We start from the raw sequence: 21,224 nt of genomic DNA, 5'->3' as shown, positions 1-21,224 counted from the left end.
GCCATCTTTGTTTTGGGCGGGAAGAGCGCGCGGCTTTCTTGGAAAAGGGGACGAACGTCTCGGACGCCATGTTGGGTGCTGGTGTGAGGAGGGAGGCCGGGCATATTTGGAAGTGTGGTAGAGACGGGAGAGAATGTGTGCGGGGCGTATAGGTTCGCTCGCCGGCGTCGCCATCTTTGTTTCGGGCAGTGAAGGCGGGAAATAGGGAGGGGGATAAAACGCTCCGGGTTTTTGGTTTTTTTTTTTGATGGGGGGGCGGGTTTGCATTGGGGGGGGAGAGAGTTAAAACAACCCCCCAAAATAGGAACATGGCAATGTTGATCAAGGTAGCAGTTTAAAAACATGCTGACTTTGAACATCGTCAGAAAAATGTGCTTTTTTTTTTTTCAAGAGACAACTGGACTTTATGGTTTTTTTCTTTTGAAGACGTTTCTCTTCTCATCCAAGAAGCTTCTTCAGCTCTGACTGTGGATGGTGGGGGAATGGAAGGATTTATATGCCTTGCAGGCAGCTGGTCATTTGCATCCTTTTAGAAGGTCGTTGAGGCCACTTGGAGGTTTGTCTGTGTCCTCAGAGTTACCTAAGTAGTCCAACACTTGTTTGACTACTCGTTTGACTACTGAGGACACAGGCAGTTGCCAACCATGACCTGGATGACTGAGAATCTCTACAGACATTTAGCTATACAATTTGAGCACCCTTTGAATCGTGAGGAGAAGGAATGAATTTCCAGAGAAAAATTGCAGGTTACAGGAACTCTGAGGACACAGAGAAACCTCCAAGTGGCCTCAACGACCCTCTAAAAGGGATGCAAATGACCAGCTGTCTGCAAGGCGTATAAATCCTTCCATTCCCCACCAGCCCGTCAGAGCGGAAGAAGCTTCTTAGATGAGAAGCGAAACATCTTCAAAGAAAAACCAGAAAGTCCAGTTGCCCCTTGAATAAAAAGCACCTTTGGGACGACCATGACTTGGATGATGGAGAATCTCTACAGAATCTTAGTGTGGGTGGGAAACTAACCCAGGAATAGATGCATTCACCCAGAATAATCTTTCTGATCCTGGTTAGGTTTCCTTTGATGCTTTGGGAAGTGGTTTGAAATCCAGCTCCTTGGTCAGTTTCAAGCTCACCTTATTGGGAGAGCTGAGGAAAAAAAAATGGATCGATTCAATCAATCAATTAAGGATGTTGGGTGAACCCAGCTGTTTAAAATGCCAGTTTGCACATGTTAATAGCCCTTTTGCCTGAAATTCTTTCCTGTTCCAGCAGCGGGTTGGATTAGATGACCTTCAAAGTCCCAAGAGAAGAGCCACCAAGATTATGAGGGGACTGGAGGCTAAAACATATGAAGAACGGTTGCAGGAACTGGGCCTGGCTAGTCTAGGGTAGAGAAGGACCAGGGGAGGCAGGATAGCAGTCTTCCAATATTTGAGGGGCTGCCTCAGAGAGGAGGAAGGGGTCAAGCTATTGTGGTAAGCAGAGCCTATTGTTTTACAGAAACTGTAAGAAGACATGCTGTGAAGAAAATACATTGTATATATTTCTAATCTCAAGAGCTAGGCTGAAAGCCTGAGAATCATACGTAGGAGCTATGATCAGAGGCCTCTGCTATGCTAAAAACCAGCCTTAACCAGAATTTGCTGATATGATAGTAACTCTAAGAGACAACTTCTAGGATCGTACAAGGAAATTCGTAAATAAGGCCAGGGGGCAATAGAAATAAAACTAATGGGAGATGTAATCAGGGGTGAAGATAATGTATTCCCTTTTAGACGGCATAATTGCTAAGCCAACGAAGAAAAGGTGGGAGGGATGGTGGTGTAAATTTGTAACTGCAGTAGAGAATATATTGCATAATAAATACAGGTGTGTCTCCACTGTACCTTGTTGGGGGGGGGGGGCACACTCTTTGCAAAGTGAAGAATAAAATTAACATTGTTTTCTCTTGGAAGTTTTGGCTGGCGGTTGTTTATTTCAAAACTAGACAACAAATCCCAAATTATTTTCCAAAACACCTGAAGGCCAGACAAGAAACAGACTAACAAAGTTGGAAGGGACCTTGTAGTTCATTTAGTCCAACCCCCATCCACCCAAGCAGGAGGACCCTACACCATTTCTGACAGATGCCAGTCCAGTCTCTTCTTGAAAGCCTCCAGGAATGAAGCTCCCACAACTTCTGAGGGCAACTTCTGTTCCATGGGTGGATTGTCCTCCCTGTCAGAAAGTTTCTCCTTATTTCCAGGTTGAATCTCTCCTTGCTCAGTTTCCATCCATTGGTCCTTGTCTGGCCTTCGGGTGCCTTGAAAAATAGTTTGACCCCTTCCTCCTCTCTATGGCAGCCCCTCAAATATTGGAAGATGCTATCCTATCTCCCCTGGTCCTTCTCTTCCCTAGACTAGCCAGGCCCAGTTCCTGTAACTGTACATTGTATGTTTTATCTTCCAGTCCCCTCACCATCTTTATAGAGTCTCAACTTCTTTTTTATAGTGTGGTGACCAAAACTGGATGCAGTACTTTAGGTGTGGTCTTACTAATAGGGTGATATTAGTACCTCCCTTGATCTTGATTGCATCCCTCTGTTCATGCAATTTAGGATTGTGTTGGCTTTTTTGGCTGCCGCCGCACACTGCTGGCTTATCTTTAATTGGTTGTCCACTAAGACTCCAAGATCCCTCTCACAGTTACTGCTATTAAACCATGGATGTGTTGTAAACAGTAGGAGTTCGCATATGGAACTACCCGAGACAATAACTTGAAAGCAGCAAAGAATTTTATTCACTGTTTGCAAACACGGGTGCTCGAAAGGGAGACTCAGAACAAAGCACACACCAGCTTTTTATCCCCTTACACAGACTTGCCGCTCCCTCCCCTTGTTAACACCACATCCTATCAAAAGCGTTTAGTTTATTGCCCCTAAAAGCCCCCTTTTTGCTGTGGTTTTGCTTGTACTTCCTCTTTGCCGTTTCAGCTGACATTTAAAAGCTGGGCTTGTGGTTTTACACAGCTAACACATTTTACCTGCTCCCTCCTTTCGAAAACAGCTTATAGTTGTTCCAGTTCATACACTTATGCTCGGCATTTTAGAAACAATATTTCTAAAATGTTTAGAAACACAGAAGGATAGAATCAAGATCACCTGAAGGGTTAATACCACTTTATAAGGCCGTGGTAGTAAGGCCACACTTGGGATTCTGCGTCCAGTTTTGGTCACCACGATGTAAAAAAAAGATGTTGAGATTCTAGAAAGAGTGCAGAGAAGAGCAACCAAGAGGATTAGGGGACTGGAGGCTGAAACATATGGAGAACGGTGGCTGGAACTGGGTATGTCTGGTTTAATGAGAAGAAGGATTAGAGGAGACATGATAGCAGTCGTCCAGTGTATCAGGGGCTGCCCCAAAGAAGAGGGAGTCAAGCTATTCTCCAAAGCCCCAGAGGGCAGGACAAGAAGCAACGGATGGAAACTAATCAAGGAGTGAAGCAACTTAGAACTAAGGAGAAATTTCCTGACAGTTAGAACAATTAATCAGTGGAACAACTTTCCTCCAGAAGTTGTGAATTCTCCAACACTGGAAGTTTTTAAGAAGAGATTGGATAACCATTTGTCCAAAATGATATAGCATTTTGTGCCCAAGCAGTGAGTTGGACTAGAAAATCTCTAAAGTCCCTTCCAACTTTGTTATTCTAAATACTAATTCCATTTTGTTTATATATATATATAACAATTCTCATTTTCCTTTTACTGATTTCTCAATTTTCCTTTTAAATTCCTAGTTCCTAGAATATAGCAGAGGCCTTCCTACGTACGATTCTCAAATTTCAGCCTAGCTCATGAGATTAGAAATTTACACAATGTATTTTCTTCACAGGCCAGTATATCTTCCTGCAGTTTCTGTAAAAACAGGAAACTCTGTTGGAAACAGATCCAGGAGAGATTCAACCTAGAAATAAGGGGAAATTTTCTGACAGTGAGAACAATCAACCCATGGAACAGAAGTTGCCCTCAGAAGTTGTGGGAACTTCATCACTGGAAGCTTTCAAGAAGAGACTGGACTGCCCTCTGTCAGAAATGGTGTAGGGCAGGAGTCTTCAAACTTCATAGCTTTAAGATTTGTGGACTTGAACTCCCACAGTTCCTCCTCCAGTCATGTTAGCTCAGGAATTCTGGGTGTTGAAGTTACAAGTCTTAAATTTGCCAAGTTTGAAGACTCCTGCCCTACACCATTGGTGTAGGGTCTCTTGCTTGGGCAGGGGGTTGGACTAGATGACCTACAAGGTCCCTTCCAACTTTGCTTATCTGCATCTGAATCCCATCCAACTCTTATTCTATGTTCTAAAAATGGTTTCCACTGTATTTTTAATTCCACTATTCATTTTAGTTGTCTTTACCATATTTCCCTAGTTGTGAGAAATGCATTCACTAGTCAGAAATTGGACAGAGTCATTAAGTGTAGCTGTGTTATTGTAAATTATGTTCTTGCAAGAGGGGGTGGCTAGTAAAGTAGCCATGCCCCAAAATAGATTTCAAGAGCATTTCATTTCCTCCGCCCAAAGCCACGATATGTACCGGTAGAATTATACCTGTGAAAATATAAAGCAATGGTAATACCATTTTTAACCTCTTTGTTAACCTAAGATAACTTACTGGAATATTATGTAAGAATTCTCTATTGTTTTGTATAAAGGTTATATTTTTTGCAGGTTATGCTATCCAGTGTCATGTTAATGATGGAGCTTACTGGAAATGGAAACGGGTAAAAAGGTTAAGGAAACAGATGGTATGCTACAATAATAAGGGTGTTGCGTAGGGAGATATGTAGTAGGATAGATTGTGAACCTGGGAAGGGGCAGAGACTGTATAATTTGAACCTGTATATAAAACCCAACCCTCCTGGGGGAAATGTCTTCTGCCCATGAGCAGAATTCCCTTTTGCAAAAGCTTCATAATAAAGCTCTTATTTAATGTTCATGCGTCTCCAGTTGTCTGACTACCTGAATGGTTGATTTTTTATCACACGCGTTCTTATCATTCTTATTCCATTTCTTAGTACTGGTCCTTAAAAACGTATGAAAGCTGCAAAAACAACATTTAGCTATTATTGCTTTTTTTTTTTTTTACAATTCTTCCCTTTTCTTTTTTCTTTTAACACCATTGTTGCTTTTTTCCCCCTTCTGCACGTTCCTTACATGTGGTCCTATATGTGCGTAACAAATTCAAACAATACTTGGGTCAACTAAAAGTAAGGTTTATTAAGAAAAGCTGTTTGCAAAGGGCTGGTGAGACTTCAGCTTGACATAGCAACAGAAGCTCACCTCAAGTTACAGATCTCAGCATATTTTATACGTCCCCCTTTCACCGGCCGCAGGTCCTTCCTAGCCGGGCCCAGTTGATAGGTCCGGTTCAGTCACATGCTTTCCGACCACCTATAAATCTACTACTACCCCTAAATGTATAATGTTAGTTAAGCCCTTACTCCCCCCTCATATTTCATATATGCTAGGTCTGTATTGTGGAAAAGTACAACCCCTTATATTGCATCTCACACAACCGTACCTTTCTTTTTTTCCAAACCAAGAATCCAGCCAGCCTTGTTAAAGGACTATCTGTTCCATGGTTCTCAGCCAATCCTTCTGCTAGGCGAGTGGTGAGACCTTGTAAAGCCCTGGGGATTGTTCCATCAGGTGCGGTGTTATTTGGAATAAAATAACATTACACACACTCTTCCTTTCTCTGCCAATATCATGCCTAGAGCCATTCTGTTTTCCCAGGTGGCATTCTAGTGGTGGCAACTAATTGTGCAGCTGTGCCCTTCACAGCAATCCTTGTGTCATCGATAAATCTCTGTTGGTTATTGTAGATAGAATCGATCCAATCTACATTCTTGTTTATAGCTGTTATAAACAGTACTAGTTCGCCTACGGAACTACACGAGACAATAACTTGGAAGCAGCAAAAAGATTATTCACGTATTTGCAAACACAAGGTGGACCCACAACGAAGCGTGTATCGGCTTTCTATCCCCTTTGCTCGCCCCCATTCTGTCAAAAATGCACCTTATATGGTATCTAATTCCCCCCCAAAGCAGTGACTATAGTGGAAGTAGACTATACTCCAACACCTGTGCACATTTTTCAGTTTCACAGTTTAATCATAACCTACTTTTTGCTCTATTTTCTCTACTTGCGGTCTCTGTTCAGCTGCTTACCTCGTATCAACCTCCGCGGTGACTTTTCCACCCGTCTCACACGTTGTAAGCATTTATTTTAGAAACCACAACCATTTCATTTTTCTTAACAATCACCCAGCCAAATAGCGATTCGAACCCAGCAGCGATCTGCTTTCGGGTCTTATATTAATCAGGGTCTCTCCTCTAGAGACCCCCCCCCCCACATTGGCATTTGGGTACACTCCATCCTCTAAGGAGGTCCCTAACACACCTTTTTTTAATTCTATTTATGTTCCTTTATTGCCTTTTTTTTTGCAAATGCCAGGGTAAATGGGATAGCCAATTGAACAATTGCACAGGTCCCTGGCCCTGCCCAATTTGGGGGAAGTACACACCTCAGTATCTTTCCCCCATGGTACCACCACAAACCCAGCTCAAGGAATGCTCCTTCTGAAGTCATTCCTCTTTTTTTGTGTGGTTCTGCTGTGGTTACCTCTACTGGTTTTGACACAGGTTTCCCAGTTCTCCTACCCTTTTGTCAGAATCCACACCTGGTCCTGAAAGACATGAGGTGTGGTTCCTATAGGCTGCAGAGAACACAGGTTTGTGTTGTTTGTGGTTTCTTAGCATCCCGGCCTTTTACTGGTGGAAACAGGAGAGAACCAAATCTACTCTCATTTCCCCAGGCCGTTCCATGTTAATAAAGAGCCAATAATATATACTCCATCCAAGTGGAAAGAAGACCACTTTGGCCACAGGTCACATCGACAGCAATTGCTTTTTATTTAAATTTTTTTTTTTTTAAACCATACGTTTCATCCATTCGACCCAGGCATTTGTACTTCCATACCCAGTTTCAGTTTCAAAAAAGTTTGTCTCGAGTTGTCTGTTTCCACTATAGTCACAAGCTTTGGTAACCTGGGTTGGGGCAAAAGGTTTAATCTGCTGGCATTTGGCTTTTAGTAGTAGTTCCTTTCAGCTTTAACCACCGCCTTCCTGAAACAACATCCCAAAGGATCTTTTCTTGCTGTATCGATCCCCGTACTACTATACAGAGTATTATTGAGTTGCTTCACTCTGTTTGCAGGCAGGCGGATTATATTGCAGGCTTTCTCCCCACACTGAGGTGGCAGAGGGTCCTAAGCAAGGAAATGTTTTATTTAATATCTGATCAGTAGAGTAGAGTGAGTAGAATAAAGATAATAGGAATAGGAGCGGCAGTGGCAGTAGAGTAGAGATAATAGGAATGGAAGTGGGAGTAGAATAGAGTTAAGAGGAATAGGAATGGAAGTGAATGGAGTGGAGTAGAATTAGAATTAGAATAGAATTACAATAAGACTTAAGCTCTGTTATTCCCGAGTTAGGATAAGAAGTTCATCCTTTAGCACACATATTTTGTCCACGTTTGTACCTTGTCTTTGGTTGCTCAAATCTCTGCAATTGATTAAATGGCATTTATTGAATTTGGTTACCTGAGCCTTGGTAGTTTATTGCTATAGTAAATTTAGTCCATGGAACAACTTGCTTCCAGAAGTTGTAAATGCTCCAACACTGGGAGATTTTAAAGAAGAGATTGGATAATCATTTTTCTGAAATGGTGTAGGGTTTCCTGCCTAAGCAGGGGTTGGACTAGAAGACCTCCAAGGTCCCTTCCAACTCACTGTTATTCTAACAGTGCCAGATTTAAGGAGGTTTTGAGCCAATAAAAACTGGTCATAATCCCCATTCCTTATTCTTTGTATCACATACAACCCCATACCCTATTTTAAGCCCCACAAGGGAGGAGACTTGGGGCAATGTAAGGCATGGAATTCTTTTCTTTTTTGTGTGTCCAATAGTTTCCCTTCAGCTGAAATTATTTGTTATCTTGGCAGAGAATACGTAGCTCAGGTTTATTTGCCCTAATTTAAATAACCAAAACCTCTCAGAAAGATCTTGATGGTATTGAAAATAGAAATGATCTTCCCACTTTCTTACAGTCTCGCCTGAGCCTTGTTCTATATTGGACACCACCTCCAAGTTTCTTCTTCCACCAGGTCCCAAAGGTGTTTTTTTTCAGGAGGCAACTGGACTTTTTTATTTTTTATTTGAAGACATTTTGCTTCTCATCCAAGAAACTTCTTCTGCTCTGACTGGATGGTGGGGAACGGAAGGATTTATACTCCTTGCAGGCAGCTGGTCATTTGCATCCTTTGAAAGGGTCGTTGAGGCCACTTGGAGGTGTATCTGTCCTCAAATCAGGTGCTATCAGGGTTTTTCTTTGAAGACATTTCGCTTCTCATCCAAGAAGCTTCTTCTGCTCTGACTGGATGGTGGGGAACGGAAAGATTTATACTCCTTGCAGGCAGCTGGTCATTTGCATCCTTTGAGAGGGTCGTTGAGGCCACTTGGGGGTTTAGCTGTGTCTTCAAGGGTCACTCCTCGTTTCTGTAGTCTGCGATTGTTTTCCTGTGGAAATCCATTCCTGTTCCCACACCATTCCAAGGGTGTTCCTCCCAGTATAAACCCTTCCCTTCCCCACCATCCTGTCAGAGCTTGAAGAAGCTTTTGGGATGAGAAGCGAAATGTCTTCAAAAGAAAAAAACAACAACCAGAAAATCCAGTTGCCTCCTGAAATATTGTTCTATATTTCTCTCCTTCTCCAAAGTAGTATCAAATAGGATATTTAAACCAAAGACCAAAGACCCCGATTCCATTATGCTTAATCCCTATGGCCAGTAAACCGTGGCCCGAAAACAAAGCACCTGTGGGTTAAAGTCAGGGGTGGGATGCTGCCGGTAGAACAACCGGTTTGGTGACTGACCAAACGCTAGCGTGCATGTGAACAGGGATGCCAAAATCCCTGCTGCTGTGTTACTTTGGAGTAACACAGCGGAGGAGCGGCAACGCTGAGACGACAAAGGTCAGTATAGTGTCGGATCGAACCAGTTTGCTCCCAGCTAATCTTCAGAGCTAAGGGTTCTCCTAGACTGGACCGGTCCAAACTGGCAGAATCCCACCCCTGGTTAAAGTCCAGATAAAGTTATTTTCTTGCAATGGGTCCTGTACAGAGGTGGGTATTCATCCGGTTCTGACCAGTTCTGGAGAACCGGTAGCAGAAATTTTGAGTAGTTGGGAGAACCAACCAATCCCGCCTCTGACTGGCCCCGCCCATATTTTCTTCTCCGCCTCCCATCGAGTCTCCCAGCTGATCGGCTGGGTCTCCTTTGGTTGCCCTGCACAGGAGAACGGAGCTGGAAAGCAGGTTAGTGGGGGTGGGGAGGGAAGGGGGGATTTTGCAGTATCCTCCCCCTGCCACGCCCACCAAGCCACGCCCACAGAACCGGTGGTAAAAAAAATTTGAATCCCACCACTGGTCCTGTACCCTAAAAGCAAACATATTATTTTATGGTCTCAGGAGATGGGAGTCACCTGAATGTTGTAGTGTCCACTTTTCTGCTTGCGGGAGCTCCGGCTGGTTCCCTTCAGTCCGGTGTTACGAGTCCAGCCTTTTTTTCCAGCAGTCCCAACAGCTGTCTCAGGGGTCAGCAGCACTTGGAAAGGTCCTTCCCATCCAGGATGTAGTTTGGATTGTCTTCAGGATCAGGAGCCGCTCTCCAGGCTGGATGCGGTGGACTGCAAACTCTTTTTAACAGTGGCCGTGGAACAAAAAGTCCTTTATTTTTGGCAAGAGGACAGAGAAGAGGACAGCCCCAGTATATAATTCTTCAGAAAGACATCTTTTTAAGTCTCCAAGTGGGGTATTTCTCCCATTCCCATTATTTCTGTTGTTGTTTGGTCATTGTAAATCGACTACAGTTGGTCCTCGACTTACAACAATACACTTAGTGGACCGTTCAAAGTTACAACAGCACTGGGAAAAAAAACGCGACTTAGGGCCGTTTTTTTTTCACCGTTACGACCTTTGAAGCCTCCCCAGGGTCACCTGATGTCAAAATTCAGATGCTCGGCCACCGGGTTTCACACTTACGACCGTTGCTGTGTCCCAAGGTCGTGGGATTTCCCCTTTTTTATGACCTTCTGACAAGCAAAGTCAATGGGGAAGCTGGATTCGCTCTAACAACCCAGCTGCCAACTGATTCAGGGCAGGGATTCCCTTAACAACTTTTGGCATGAAAAGTGATACAATGGGGCAAGCCTGACTTAACGAATGTTTCATTTAACAAGAAAAGATTTGGGCTTGGTGGCAGTCATAAGTCGAGGACTACCTGTATAGCCTCAGTCCCTTTATTGCCAAAAAGTCACTTGTTCCATTTCTGGAGAAGTCCCAGAATAAGATATTACAAAGCTGGGAAGCTACATGAGAACATATTTTTTTGCTTCCACAGCCAGAGGTGGAGGAGGAAACGGGGGGGGAGAAAAGTGGGGGTTTAAATCATTTGTCATCTGTCAGATAGACTATACTTGTCCATGGAGGCTCTATCAAAGATTGTCAATTTTTTTTTCTTTTTCCCCTTTTGCCCTAATGAGATGCCTTGTTGTGAGAAAAAACATCTATATCTATCTATCTATCTATCTATCTATCTATCTATCTATCTATCTATCTATCTAATCTATCCATCCATCCATCCATCCATCCATCTAATCTATCCATCCATCCATCCATCCATCCATCCATCCATCTAATCTATCTATCCATCCATCTATCTATCCATCCATCTAATCTATCTATCCATCCATCTATCTCTCTCTATCTATCTATCTATCTATCTATCTATCTATCATCTATCTATATCTATCTATCTATCTTATCTATCTTATCTATCTTATCTATCTTGTCTATCTTGTCTATCTTGTCTATCTATCTATCTATCTATCTATCTATCTATCATCTATCTATATCTATCTATCTATCTTATCTATCTTATCTATCTTATCTATCTTGTCTATCTTGTCTATCTATCTATCTATCTATCTATCTATCTATCTATCTATCTATCTATCTATCTATCATCTATCTATATCTATCTATCTATCTTATCTATCTTATCTATCTTATCTATCTATCTTATCTATCTTGTCTATCTTGTCTATCTATCTATCTATCTATCTATCTATCTATCTATCTATCATCTATCTATATCTATCTATCTATCTATCTTATCTATCTTATCTATCTTATCTATCTTGTCTATCTTGTCTATCTATCTATCTATCTATCTATCTATCTATCTATCTATCTATCTATCTATCATCTATCTATATCTATCTATCTATCTTATCTATCTTATCTATCTTATCTATCTATCTTATCTATCTTGTCTATCTTGTCTATCTATCTATCTATCTATCTATCTATCTATCTATCTATCTATCTATCTATCTATCTATCTGATCTATCATCCATCCATCCATCCATCCATCCATCCATCCATCCATCCATCCATCCATCCATCCATCCATCCATCCAATCTATTATCTATCTATCTATCTATCTATCTTAATAAACTTGTTGTAAATAACACACTCAGGATTTTAAAAGTTAAAGCTCGCAGGCTTCACCGATAATATTCAAATCATTCTTGGAGGAGCCCATCAAAGAAGCAACAGGATAGCTGAGAAAACAAACAATTGCTTCCCCCTGCCCTGAGCCCGGCAGAGTAAAAATAGTTTATGCAAAACTTTTCAGAGTTTCAGAAACCAGTTATTTTCGTTTCAGAGCACTAAGCCCTCGAAAGATAAAACAGGAAGAAAATTGCCATTAACATTTACAGAAGTGGCCGACCAAAGCTTTCCTGAAGAGAAGGTGGTGGTGGTGGAAATAAACCAGACAAAAACATTCAACCGGCCCTCCTGGTGAAAGCAGGATTTGAACTCATAGTTCTCTCCAGCCTTGTAGCCTGTGACCTTAACCACGAGACCAAATTGGTTCTCCACAAAGGTTCCCTTTCCCCTCCTTGGCACCCACATTAAGCGGCAACTAATGACCACTTTGGCACCCCTGACTTGATCAGAAAAAAGCCAACGCAGTTTTAGGCTGCATTATAAAAAAAAAAGCCAACACAGTTCTTGGCTGCATAAACAGAAAGATAGAATCAAGATCAAGTGAAGTGTTAATACCACTTTATAAGGCCTTGGTAAGGCCACACTTGGAATATTGCGTTCGGTTTTGGTTGCCACGATTATAAAAAAGATGTTGAGACTCTAGAAAGAGTGCAGAGAAGAGCAACCAAGAGGATTAGGGGACTGGAGGCCGAAACATACAATGAACGGTTGCAGGAATTGGGTGTGTCTAGTCTGATGAAGAGAAGGACCAGGGGAGACAGGATAGCAGTCTTCCGATATCTCAGGGGCTGCCCCAAAGAAGAGGGAGTCAAGCTATTCTCCAAAGCACTTGAAAGCAGGACAAGAAGTAACCGATGGAAACTAATCAAGGAGAGAAGCAACTTAGAACTAAGGAGAAATTTCCTGATAGTTAGAACAGTTAATCAGTGGAACAATTTGCCTCCAGAAGTTGTAAAATGCTCCAACACTGGAAGTTTTTAAGAAGAGATTGGACAGCCATTTGTCTGAAGTGGTATAGGGTTTCCTGCCTAAGCAAGGTGGGGTTGGACGAGAAGACCTCCAGGTCTCTTCTAACTTTGTTATCCTGTTATTCTGTAACTTTAAGGTTGATCAGGCGTGCTTGAAAAGCCGGACCAGAAAATAAGTGCCCCTCCCGCAACCCCGACACCCCTTATTCTTAAAATTCAGCCATTTTGCTAGTTCCTTCCCCTCCTTCCTCTAGGGCATTCATTTTTCCAGTGCCCTCTTTCTCTACAGATGGCACATTGATCCTTTGCTAAAGGACCCGTCGTTTTGACTTTTTTCTGGTCCCACACCTTTTGATTTAGTTCAGGAGGGGCCCACTTCAAAGGCCCACCCCTTCCGTAATGGAAACGCCCTGCCTGCGAGGTCGTCCAGCAGGGTTGCCCAAAAGGGTCTGGACCTGGCCCCGGAGCTCCTCCTCTCCCTCTCCCTGGTCCTCCCCTGCTTCTCACCCACGACCCCCTTCCTCTGTGCGGTGCTGGCTCCATCGTTTCCTTCACGACTTGGTTGACAAGGGACACCAACATTTTTGCTTTCTTCTTCAGTTCTTCTTCTTCCCTCCTCACAAAAACCTTTTGGGCTTCTCGGAGCAGGTCCGCTAAGGTTTTATAACTCCAGCCCTCCGTTTCTAAGATTTTCTTTCTGATATCTGGCCAGGCCTTTGTGACAAATTGAACCTTTAGGAAATCCTCTACTACGGGCTCCTCTGCATTTTTGCCACAACACTTCCTCACTTGGTCTTTCAGCCTTTCTAAAAAGGCCGACGGAGATTCTTCCTTTCCCTGGGATATCTCCAACACTTTATTCATATTATTTGGGACAGCCTCCCGGATCCCTTGGATGATAAGCTTCCTGAAGTTTCCCAAATAGATTCTGTGAAGCGGATTTGTAGTGACCCACCCAGGGTCCACTTTAGGGACTTTGTCCTCCGCCGGCGTGGCCCCAACTCCTGGAGGATGGCGCTTCTCCCATTCCTTTAAGGCCGCTTCTGTGATCAGCTCTCTTTCCTCTCGCGAAAAGAGGATGCTTAAAATCGACATCATTTCGTTCCAAGTGTAAAGGTTGGATCCTAAGAACTGGTCCAATTGTTCCGCTAGGCCAGCGGGGTCTTCAGTGAGGGATTTCATCTCTTGCTTGAAACTCATAACTTCACTACTGGTCAAGGGCTCTTCGACAAAGGCAGGTGGTCTACTGCTTATTGGCCTCTGACGTGGAAGGAACCTTTCCTCGTTGGATCGGTCCTGCCGCCCCACAGAGGAGCTTTCCCTATTTTTGTCTGGGAAGGGAAAATTATTTGGGACACCCTTTTTATCTCCCTTCCTTCTCGAGCCTGCATGGGATTGTCCGCTAGACCCCAACTTCGGTTTAACCGGAGTCGACGGTCCCACAGTGGCCTGGCTTCGTTCTGGGTCTATTAAATGCACAGCTGGACTGGGAGCTTCCTCCTCTTCCTGATATGGAGGTGGGGGTCCAAAGTCCTGGGGGTCCCAAGGCTTTTTATACAGTCCCACCTCCCTTCTCAAACCTGGATGTGATGGTTGAATAGAATCCAACGTCGGTTTTACTGGACTCGACAGTCCCACAGTGGCCTGACCTCTTTCCGGGTCTGTTAAATGCGCAGCCAGGCGGGGGGCTTCCTCCCCTCCCTGATATATGGATGGGGGCACAAAGTCCCAGGGTTTCCAATGACACGGTCCCACCTCCCTTCCCAAGCCTGGATGGGATGGCTCACTAGAACTTGGTTCTGGTTCCAGTTCTAGTGGAGTCCGCGGTCCCACAGTCACCTGGTCTATTAAACACACAGCCAGACTGGGGGCGCCCTCCTGTCCCTGGGGTCCATAAAGGGTTTGGGTCGAAGAGTCCCAAGGCTCGGCTCCCTCCTTCCCCCGCTTTGGAGCTCCCACCGTGGTCGTCGGATGGTCGAACAGGCCAACGTTGCCGCTTCCTTCCCAACAAGAGGAGTAATCACATTCCTCCTCGCAGAAGGGTAGCTTGTTGAAGACATAAATGTTCAACATCTGGCACAGCCTGCCCTCTTCCGATCCATACTTTGGCCAGAAGACGGTTGACGGCCCGATACTTTCCCTGGTCCATACCGAACAACAATACTTCACCATTTTCTTTTTATTCTTGTGCCTGGTGCAGGGATTACCTTTCCAATCCTTCAGCATCCTCCCCAATGGAGTATCTGGAGGGATGCTGGCCAGGCTGTTTGACTCCTTATACCCTATGTCTTCCTCTGGCCTCGAACTCTCCTTGTTTCCCATTCTCTTTCTTTCTCTTACGTCCTCTTACACTTCGTCCTTCCTTCCTCCCTCCGGCTGTTTTCCTTGAGGAAGAAGAAGAGCACAGATCCAGACTCTGCACTCACTTTGTTCTTACTTGCACCTCTCTCTCTCTCTCACACACACACACACACACACTCTCACAAACTCTCTCTCTCTCTCTCTCTCTCACACACACACACACACACACACTCTCACATACACACAGTCTCTCTCTCTCACACACAAACATACACACACACTCTCTCACATACACACTCTCTCTCTCTCACACACACACACTCTTTCACTTACACACATACTCTTTCACTCACACACACACACACACACACTCACATACACTCTCTCTCTCTCTCTCACACACACTCTCTCTCTCTCTTACACACACTCTCTCTCTCACAGACACACACTCTCTCTCACACAAATACACATGCTCTCTTTCACACACATACACACTCTCTCTCTCTCTCTCTCACACACACACACACTCTCACACACACTCTCTCTCTCTCTCTCACACACACACACTCTTTCACTCACTCACACACACACACTCTTTCTCTCACTCACACACACACTGTCTCTCTCTCTCTCTCACACACACACACTCTTTCACTCACAAACATACACACACTCTCCGTCTCTCTCACACACACACTCTCTCACATACACACACTCTCACTCACACACACACACACTCTTTCTCTCACTCTCACACACACTGTCTCTCTCTATCTCTCTCACACACACTCTCTCTCTCACACACACACTCTTTCACTCACACACATACACACTATCACTCACACACCGTCTCTCTCTCTCTCTCTCACACACACACATACACTTTTCAAGAGTTTCACAAAAATGTCCCAGCCACCAAAGCAACATTCAGGTCCAATTTTTCTTACCGTGGTCCATGCACGCCTGGCTGTTGGGGGTGCCCGCTTATTTTTCTCCTACTCCCCTCTTGGTTTTGGTTGGGTCACTACGGACGAAGGACGGTATACTGGAATTGCAGCCAGCTGGAGGAAATGGATGACTCCCCCCCCAGGGCCAGAGGGAGGGGATTGGCCCCACTCCCTGCAAGGATGACTTTTAAAATCCTGGAGGAGCCCTCCCCCCCCCCTTCTCCCAAAATTGTGAGAAATGCACTAGTCAGAAACCAGGCAGGGTCACTGAGTGGAGCTGTAAACGGTTCTATTGTAAAATACGTTCTTGCAAGAAGGGGCTTGGCTAGCAGAAGTTTAGGCACACCCCAAAACAGATTTCAAGAGCGTTTTATCTCCTTGGCCTGAAGCACAAGTCCCTCCCATGTCATCCTGCTTCGCAAAGTTTCTGAAACGCCTACTTTCCCCACTTTTTTTGGAAATTCCCTCCCTTTACAGCCCTCCCTCCCTTATCTAATTTCTCCCCTCCACCCTCCTCCCCTTTAGCTGTTTTTTTCTTTTCTTTTTTAAATTAGCAATGCATGTGTTGTAAATGACGAGGCAGTCGAGGTGTTTGATCATGATCAACTGAACCATGATGAACTTTATTGGAGTCTAGTCTTGCATTTATACACATTTTTAGTAATCCTCCAACATTGGTTAACTTTGCTTTCTGCTTAACTTTCGTTACTGTTCAGCATAGTAACTAACACAATTAATGATCTCTAGTCAAAGTCCAACATATGTTTACTTCCTCTCTCTAATCCTCCTTTAGATGAGTAACTTTGTTTGCCTGAGTTGTATTTGCTTTGGAACCTTCATTACATTCATACTGTGAGGTTGGGGGCTATGAAAAGACCACCACAAAGTTCGTTGATCAACTGGGCATTTCCTTATCTGGTAGAATTACTGAGTTTGAGACACTTTGTTACATGACTCCTCAGACCCAGTCAACATGTCTTTTGTCCTGCTCACAATACATAATAACACTCCTGCAATTACAACTCTACATGCATGCAATTTTGCTTAACTCACAGGTCCTGCATCTTTGGAACTTGTAGAGGATTTTTTAAAGTTGTTATTATCATCAGAAGAAAGACATAAAGAATTAATTAAGCTTGAGCCAATGAAACAAGCAAACATGGGATACAATATAATGGGTTGTAATCTTTGAGAATGTACCTTTGGAAAGACACTGATATAAAATATATCCTTTGTTTAAACTATTTAGAGTTAGTATAGGCACACGACAGCGGTGTTTAAATGTTCTTTTGCTGATAATTTCCTGCCAGCCTGTAAAGGGCTTCTTTCTCTTTTAATTTCCTGTTTAAGGGCCCTTTTTCTCTCTCTCCTTGAGACCAGAACTGGCAGGAGAAGCAATTAATCTGTTATCAAGTCAAGCCCGGCCTTGACTGGGTTAAGAATGCATCTAATTCAAACTCCCTTTGACATCATTCTCTCTTGAACGTTTCTTCTACTCAGTGGTGGGATTCAAATCATTTTAATCTCAACAAATCTCAACAAATAAATGCTCTGTCTTACATATTGGCAAAAAAAAATATCAGCTGAATAGTCAAGAGTCAGACCTTGTTGATGATCCAAGCTCTGTAAAGGACCTTGGAATACTCATCTCTAATGATCTAAGTGCTAGAGCCCACTGTAACTACACAGCCAAAAAGGCGTTAAGAGTTGTTAACCTAATCCTACGTAGCTTTTTCTCTGGTAATATCACACTACTAACTAGAGCATACAAAACATTTGCTAGACCAATACTCGAATACAGCTCATCAGTCTGGAACCCGACACGATCTGATATTAGCACGGTTGAGAAAGTCCAGAAATATTTCACAAGAAGAGTTCTCCACTCCTCTACTCGTTGCAGAATACCTTATGCCACCAGACTCAAAATTCCAGACCTAGAAAACCTAGAACTAGGCCGCCTTCGGTCCGATCTAAGTATAGTATATAAAATCATACATTGCAATGACTTACCTGTCAAGGAATACTTCAGCTTCAACCATAACAACACAAGAGCACACAATAGATACAAACTCAAGGTTAATCGCACCAAACTTGATTGCAGGAAATACGACTTCAGCAACAGAGTGGTCAATGTCTGGAATACTCTACCTGACTCTGGGGTTTCTTCCCCAAACCCCAAAAACTTTAACTTTAGACTGTTTATTATTGACCTCACCCCTTTCCTAAGAGGTCTGTAGGGGGACGTGCATAAGCGCACCAACGTGCCTACCGTCCCGGTCCTATTGTTTCTTTTATTTTTCTTATATGTATCCATTTCATGTATTCATAACTATGTTTATACTTATACCTATTATCTTGTAAGCGATTGACAAATCCAAATAAAATAAATAAATAAAATAAAAATAAATAAAACAACCGGTTCTCTGCTCTAATGATCATGTTAAGTATTTTTAAAAACCATGTATCAAAAAGTAGTTTATTATTTCATGCATTTAATACTTGAAGGAAATAAATACATTAACCTCAGAGTACATTCAGTTCAATAGTACATGGTGACTTGCTACAATCTTCTTGGAAAACAGGAACATTTGCTCAAGCAAAGGCCACAAGTAAGTAAGATAGGAGGAGCTCAAGGAAGCTACAAGTAAACAAGATATCTGTTGTCTTGAAGAAATTGTCAAGTTGACCCTTTAGTTTGTAGTATGACTTGAGAGATAATAAGGAGAGTGGGGAGGGCTTCTTAGGCGTGGCGTGCATTGTGTAGAGAGTATAAAATGTATGGCTTGAATATTGGATTTGGCTGTCCTTGTACTCAATCCACTTTGGGAAGAGACGTGAAGGCCTGGCTTTGCAAACGCATGGTGAATAAACTTGCTTTGTTTGTACATCAGAGTTGTCTGTCGAATTAGTGAGTATAAAATAAGATTTGGGACGGGTTTTTTTTTAAATCTCACATACTGAAATAAGAACAAGAAAAGAGGTACGCAAAACTAGATTGCGTGCTTCCAAAGGATCAGATGATGGCATGTATGTACAGAGGAGGCCCTGGGGATCAGAGGAAGGGGCCAGATGTGGAGCTAGGACCCAGGTATGGATGGTGTTGGAAGAATTATCCTTCCGGGTTCAGTTCCAAGTAGGGAAAAAGACACTGGAAACATGGAGGCTGTCTGGAAAGATGGTTTAATGGTGGACAGGACCACATGCCCTGGGTGAAGAAGGAAAAGGATGATCACACGCTTCAAGGTGAAAGGAGAAGGGCGGGCCAAGATTTGAAAGACCCTTATAGGTGGGCTCTGTTTGGGCCTCACCTTAGTGTTTCCTGTTCCTGTGCAAGAAATTGAAGGATAATAAATAAATAAAATATATTTGCCTCTCTACTCTTTTTAGGGGAAATATTCTGCCTTTTCAATATTTCCCAGGACATTTAATTTTTCTAGGGGAGGGGTGGGTGCTAACGTCCTACAATGGAATGGACATGAGAGTGAGGAACATGACTTCTGATAAAACATGTTCTCTTGTCTTCATTTCTTTGCCTTAAGCAGCCTTCCGCCTTCCTGTCCCTCTCTACAGAAGGAAGGGGGGGTCATGGGAAGGAGTGGGGGGGGGGTGCTGCCTCAGACAAAGATTTAAAACTGCTTTTATTTTTCTCTGCGGAAGGAGGGGGGATCGCGGGGAGTGGGGGTGCTGCCTTGAGCTGCTCTGCAACAGGAAAGGGGTTGGAACCGCACATGCTTAGCGAGGCAGAAGTTAACCACCTTAAACCACTAGCCAGGATATTAGGGACAATAATAGCTTGCTTTATAAGAAAAGCCCCCAAAACCACATAGCTGGCCCATGAAACTAGGACACTTTGCAAGATACCTATATCTCCCTATAAAGCCATCACCCTATAAAGTATAAAATATCTCCCTATAAAGCCATCACCTGCACCAGAAACCACTTTTAAAGCTGCTGCTACACCAGTAACCGTGAGTAAACCTGAGCCCAAAAAAAACCAAGCCCAAAAACGCTAGATTCTGAAGCCGTGGAGCCCAAATATTCCTGCTAACAGATCCGGAGCCCTCCTCTCCTTCCCCAGAGAAGCGAAGCCCTCTCCTTCACTCGGAGCCTGCCTGCGGAGTGCAAACAACCTACCTTCATTTAAATCCCTCACACAGCTGATAGAAGTTATCTTCCACGCCAGACAATGCATTTCCTTTCATATCCCCCACACAGTTTTCCACCGCCACATCGGACAGCTGGCAGAAAAAAAAACAAGGAGGGAGGAAAAAGCCCCGAGGCTCTTAGGAGCCAAAAGTCACCCTGGACGGCAGAAGAATGCTTTTGTGACTGACCCGAAGAAAACCTCTCCATCCGAACTAAAAAGAGACTTAGCATGGCTAAATCAAAGCTGTGACAGAAGTAAAAAAAAAGAAAGGAAAGACCTTGTAACAGCGTGCTTAATCTTGGTAAAAAAAATCACTCCAATTTCTGCAGTGGAATTTTCCTTGGAAAGTGGGACTCTAAGGAGGAAAATAGCTGCGATTAACGATCTGGAGTTACTGTCAGATTTAGTTAAAAGTAAAGGACAGATTGGATTGGTTAACCCAAATTTCTGGACTGTATTTTTACTACTAAACTTGAAGAGCATTAGGAAACTATTGCAAAACAATCTTATTCAGAGACATATTGATTGTAGTTAAAGTGTTTAATTCAGCAAGTTTTGCTCTATTTCAAAAACCCTTTGAACATCGTGTTACAGCCTTTTGTTTACAGAGTAATAGCAATCTGCTATTACAAAGAGCAATAAATTCCTCTCACTCAGTCAACTACAGCTGCTAGTAAAACAATTAACTCTTTCCTTGCAGACTCTTAATACTACGTCATTACTTTAATCAAACACTGATTAATTCATTACCTCAAAACTTACAACTTTTCTACCTCATCACCTATATCAACGATTAGATAATCAATTTCTATAAAATATTTTATTAATGGTTTAATTGGTTTATTGTTTTAATTGATTAGTGTGATTAGAGTATTTAGTGCAAATAGTGTGATTACTGACTAGTTTAAAAGATCAAGATTCATGTAATTTAATTGATTAGTAAAATCAATGATTTAGTGAATTTAAATGAACAGTGTGACTAATGATTAGTGTAATTAATTGATTAGTGATTAGAGTAATTAATTGATTAGGCTGATTGTTGCTCAGGAAAATTAGCTGACTAGAGAGATTACTGCAATTGATTGATTGGTGTGATATTGGCTATATAGATTACCCAAAATTGTTCCTTTAATTTAATTCAATCAACGTACTATCTTAACAAACCTACCATGCCAAAAAAAAAATCCAATGC

The 21,224-nt window shown here is 42.9% G+C and overlaps 1 protein-coding gene across 1 annotated transcript; it reads right to left on the bottom strand.

The window, feature by feature from the left end:
• Positions 1-12,738: 12,738 nt before the first annotated feature.
• Positions 12,739-15,964, bottom strand: LOC113425509 (uncharacterized). Its single transcript, XM_026687681.2, has 2 exons — positions 15,886-15,964; positions 12,739-15,021 (listed from the first exon to the last, which is right to left on the bottom strand). The coding sequence occupies exon 2, from the start codon at positions 14,957-14,959 to the stop codon at positions 12,866-12,868; it is 2,094 nt and encodes a 697-aa protein (XP_026543466.2). The 5' UTR covers positions 14,960-15,021; positions 15,886-15,964; the 3' UTR covers positions 12,739-12,865.
• Between the last annotated feature and the right edge of the window lie 5,260 nt (positions 15,965-21,224).

This window comes from Notechis scutatus, chromosome 1 (genome assembly GCF_049901735.1).
Source record: "Notechis scutatus isolate UNSWTSFEM ecotype Mainland chromosome 1, rNotScu1.2, whole genome shotgun sequence".
Lineage (NCBI taxonomy): Eukaryota > Metazoa > Chordata > Lepidosauria > Squamata > Elapidae > Notechis > Notechis scutatus.
Note: the sequence above shows the minus strand (reverse complement) of the source record. Positions and strands in the feature narration are given on the sequence as shown.

Bases quoted from the DNA above. Each gene is read 5' to 3' on its own strand.
- LOC113425509 (XM_026687681.2), bottom strand. From the start codon at position 14,959: ATGGGAAACAAGGAGAGTTCGAGGCCAGAGGAAGACATAGGGTATAAG.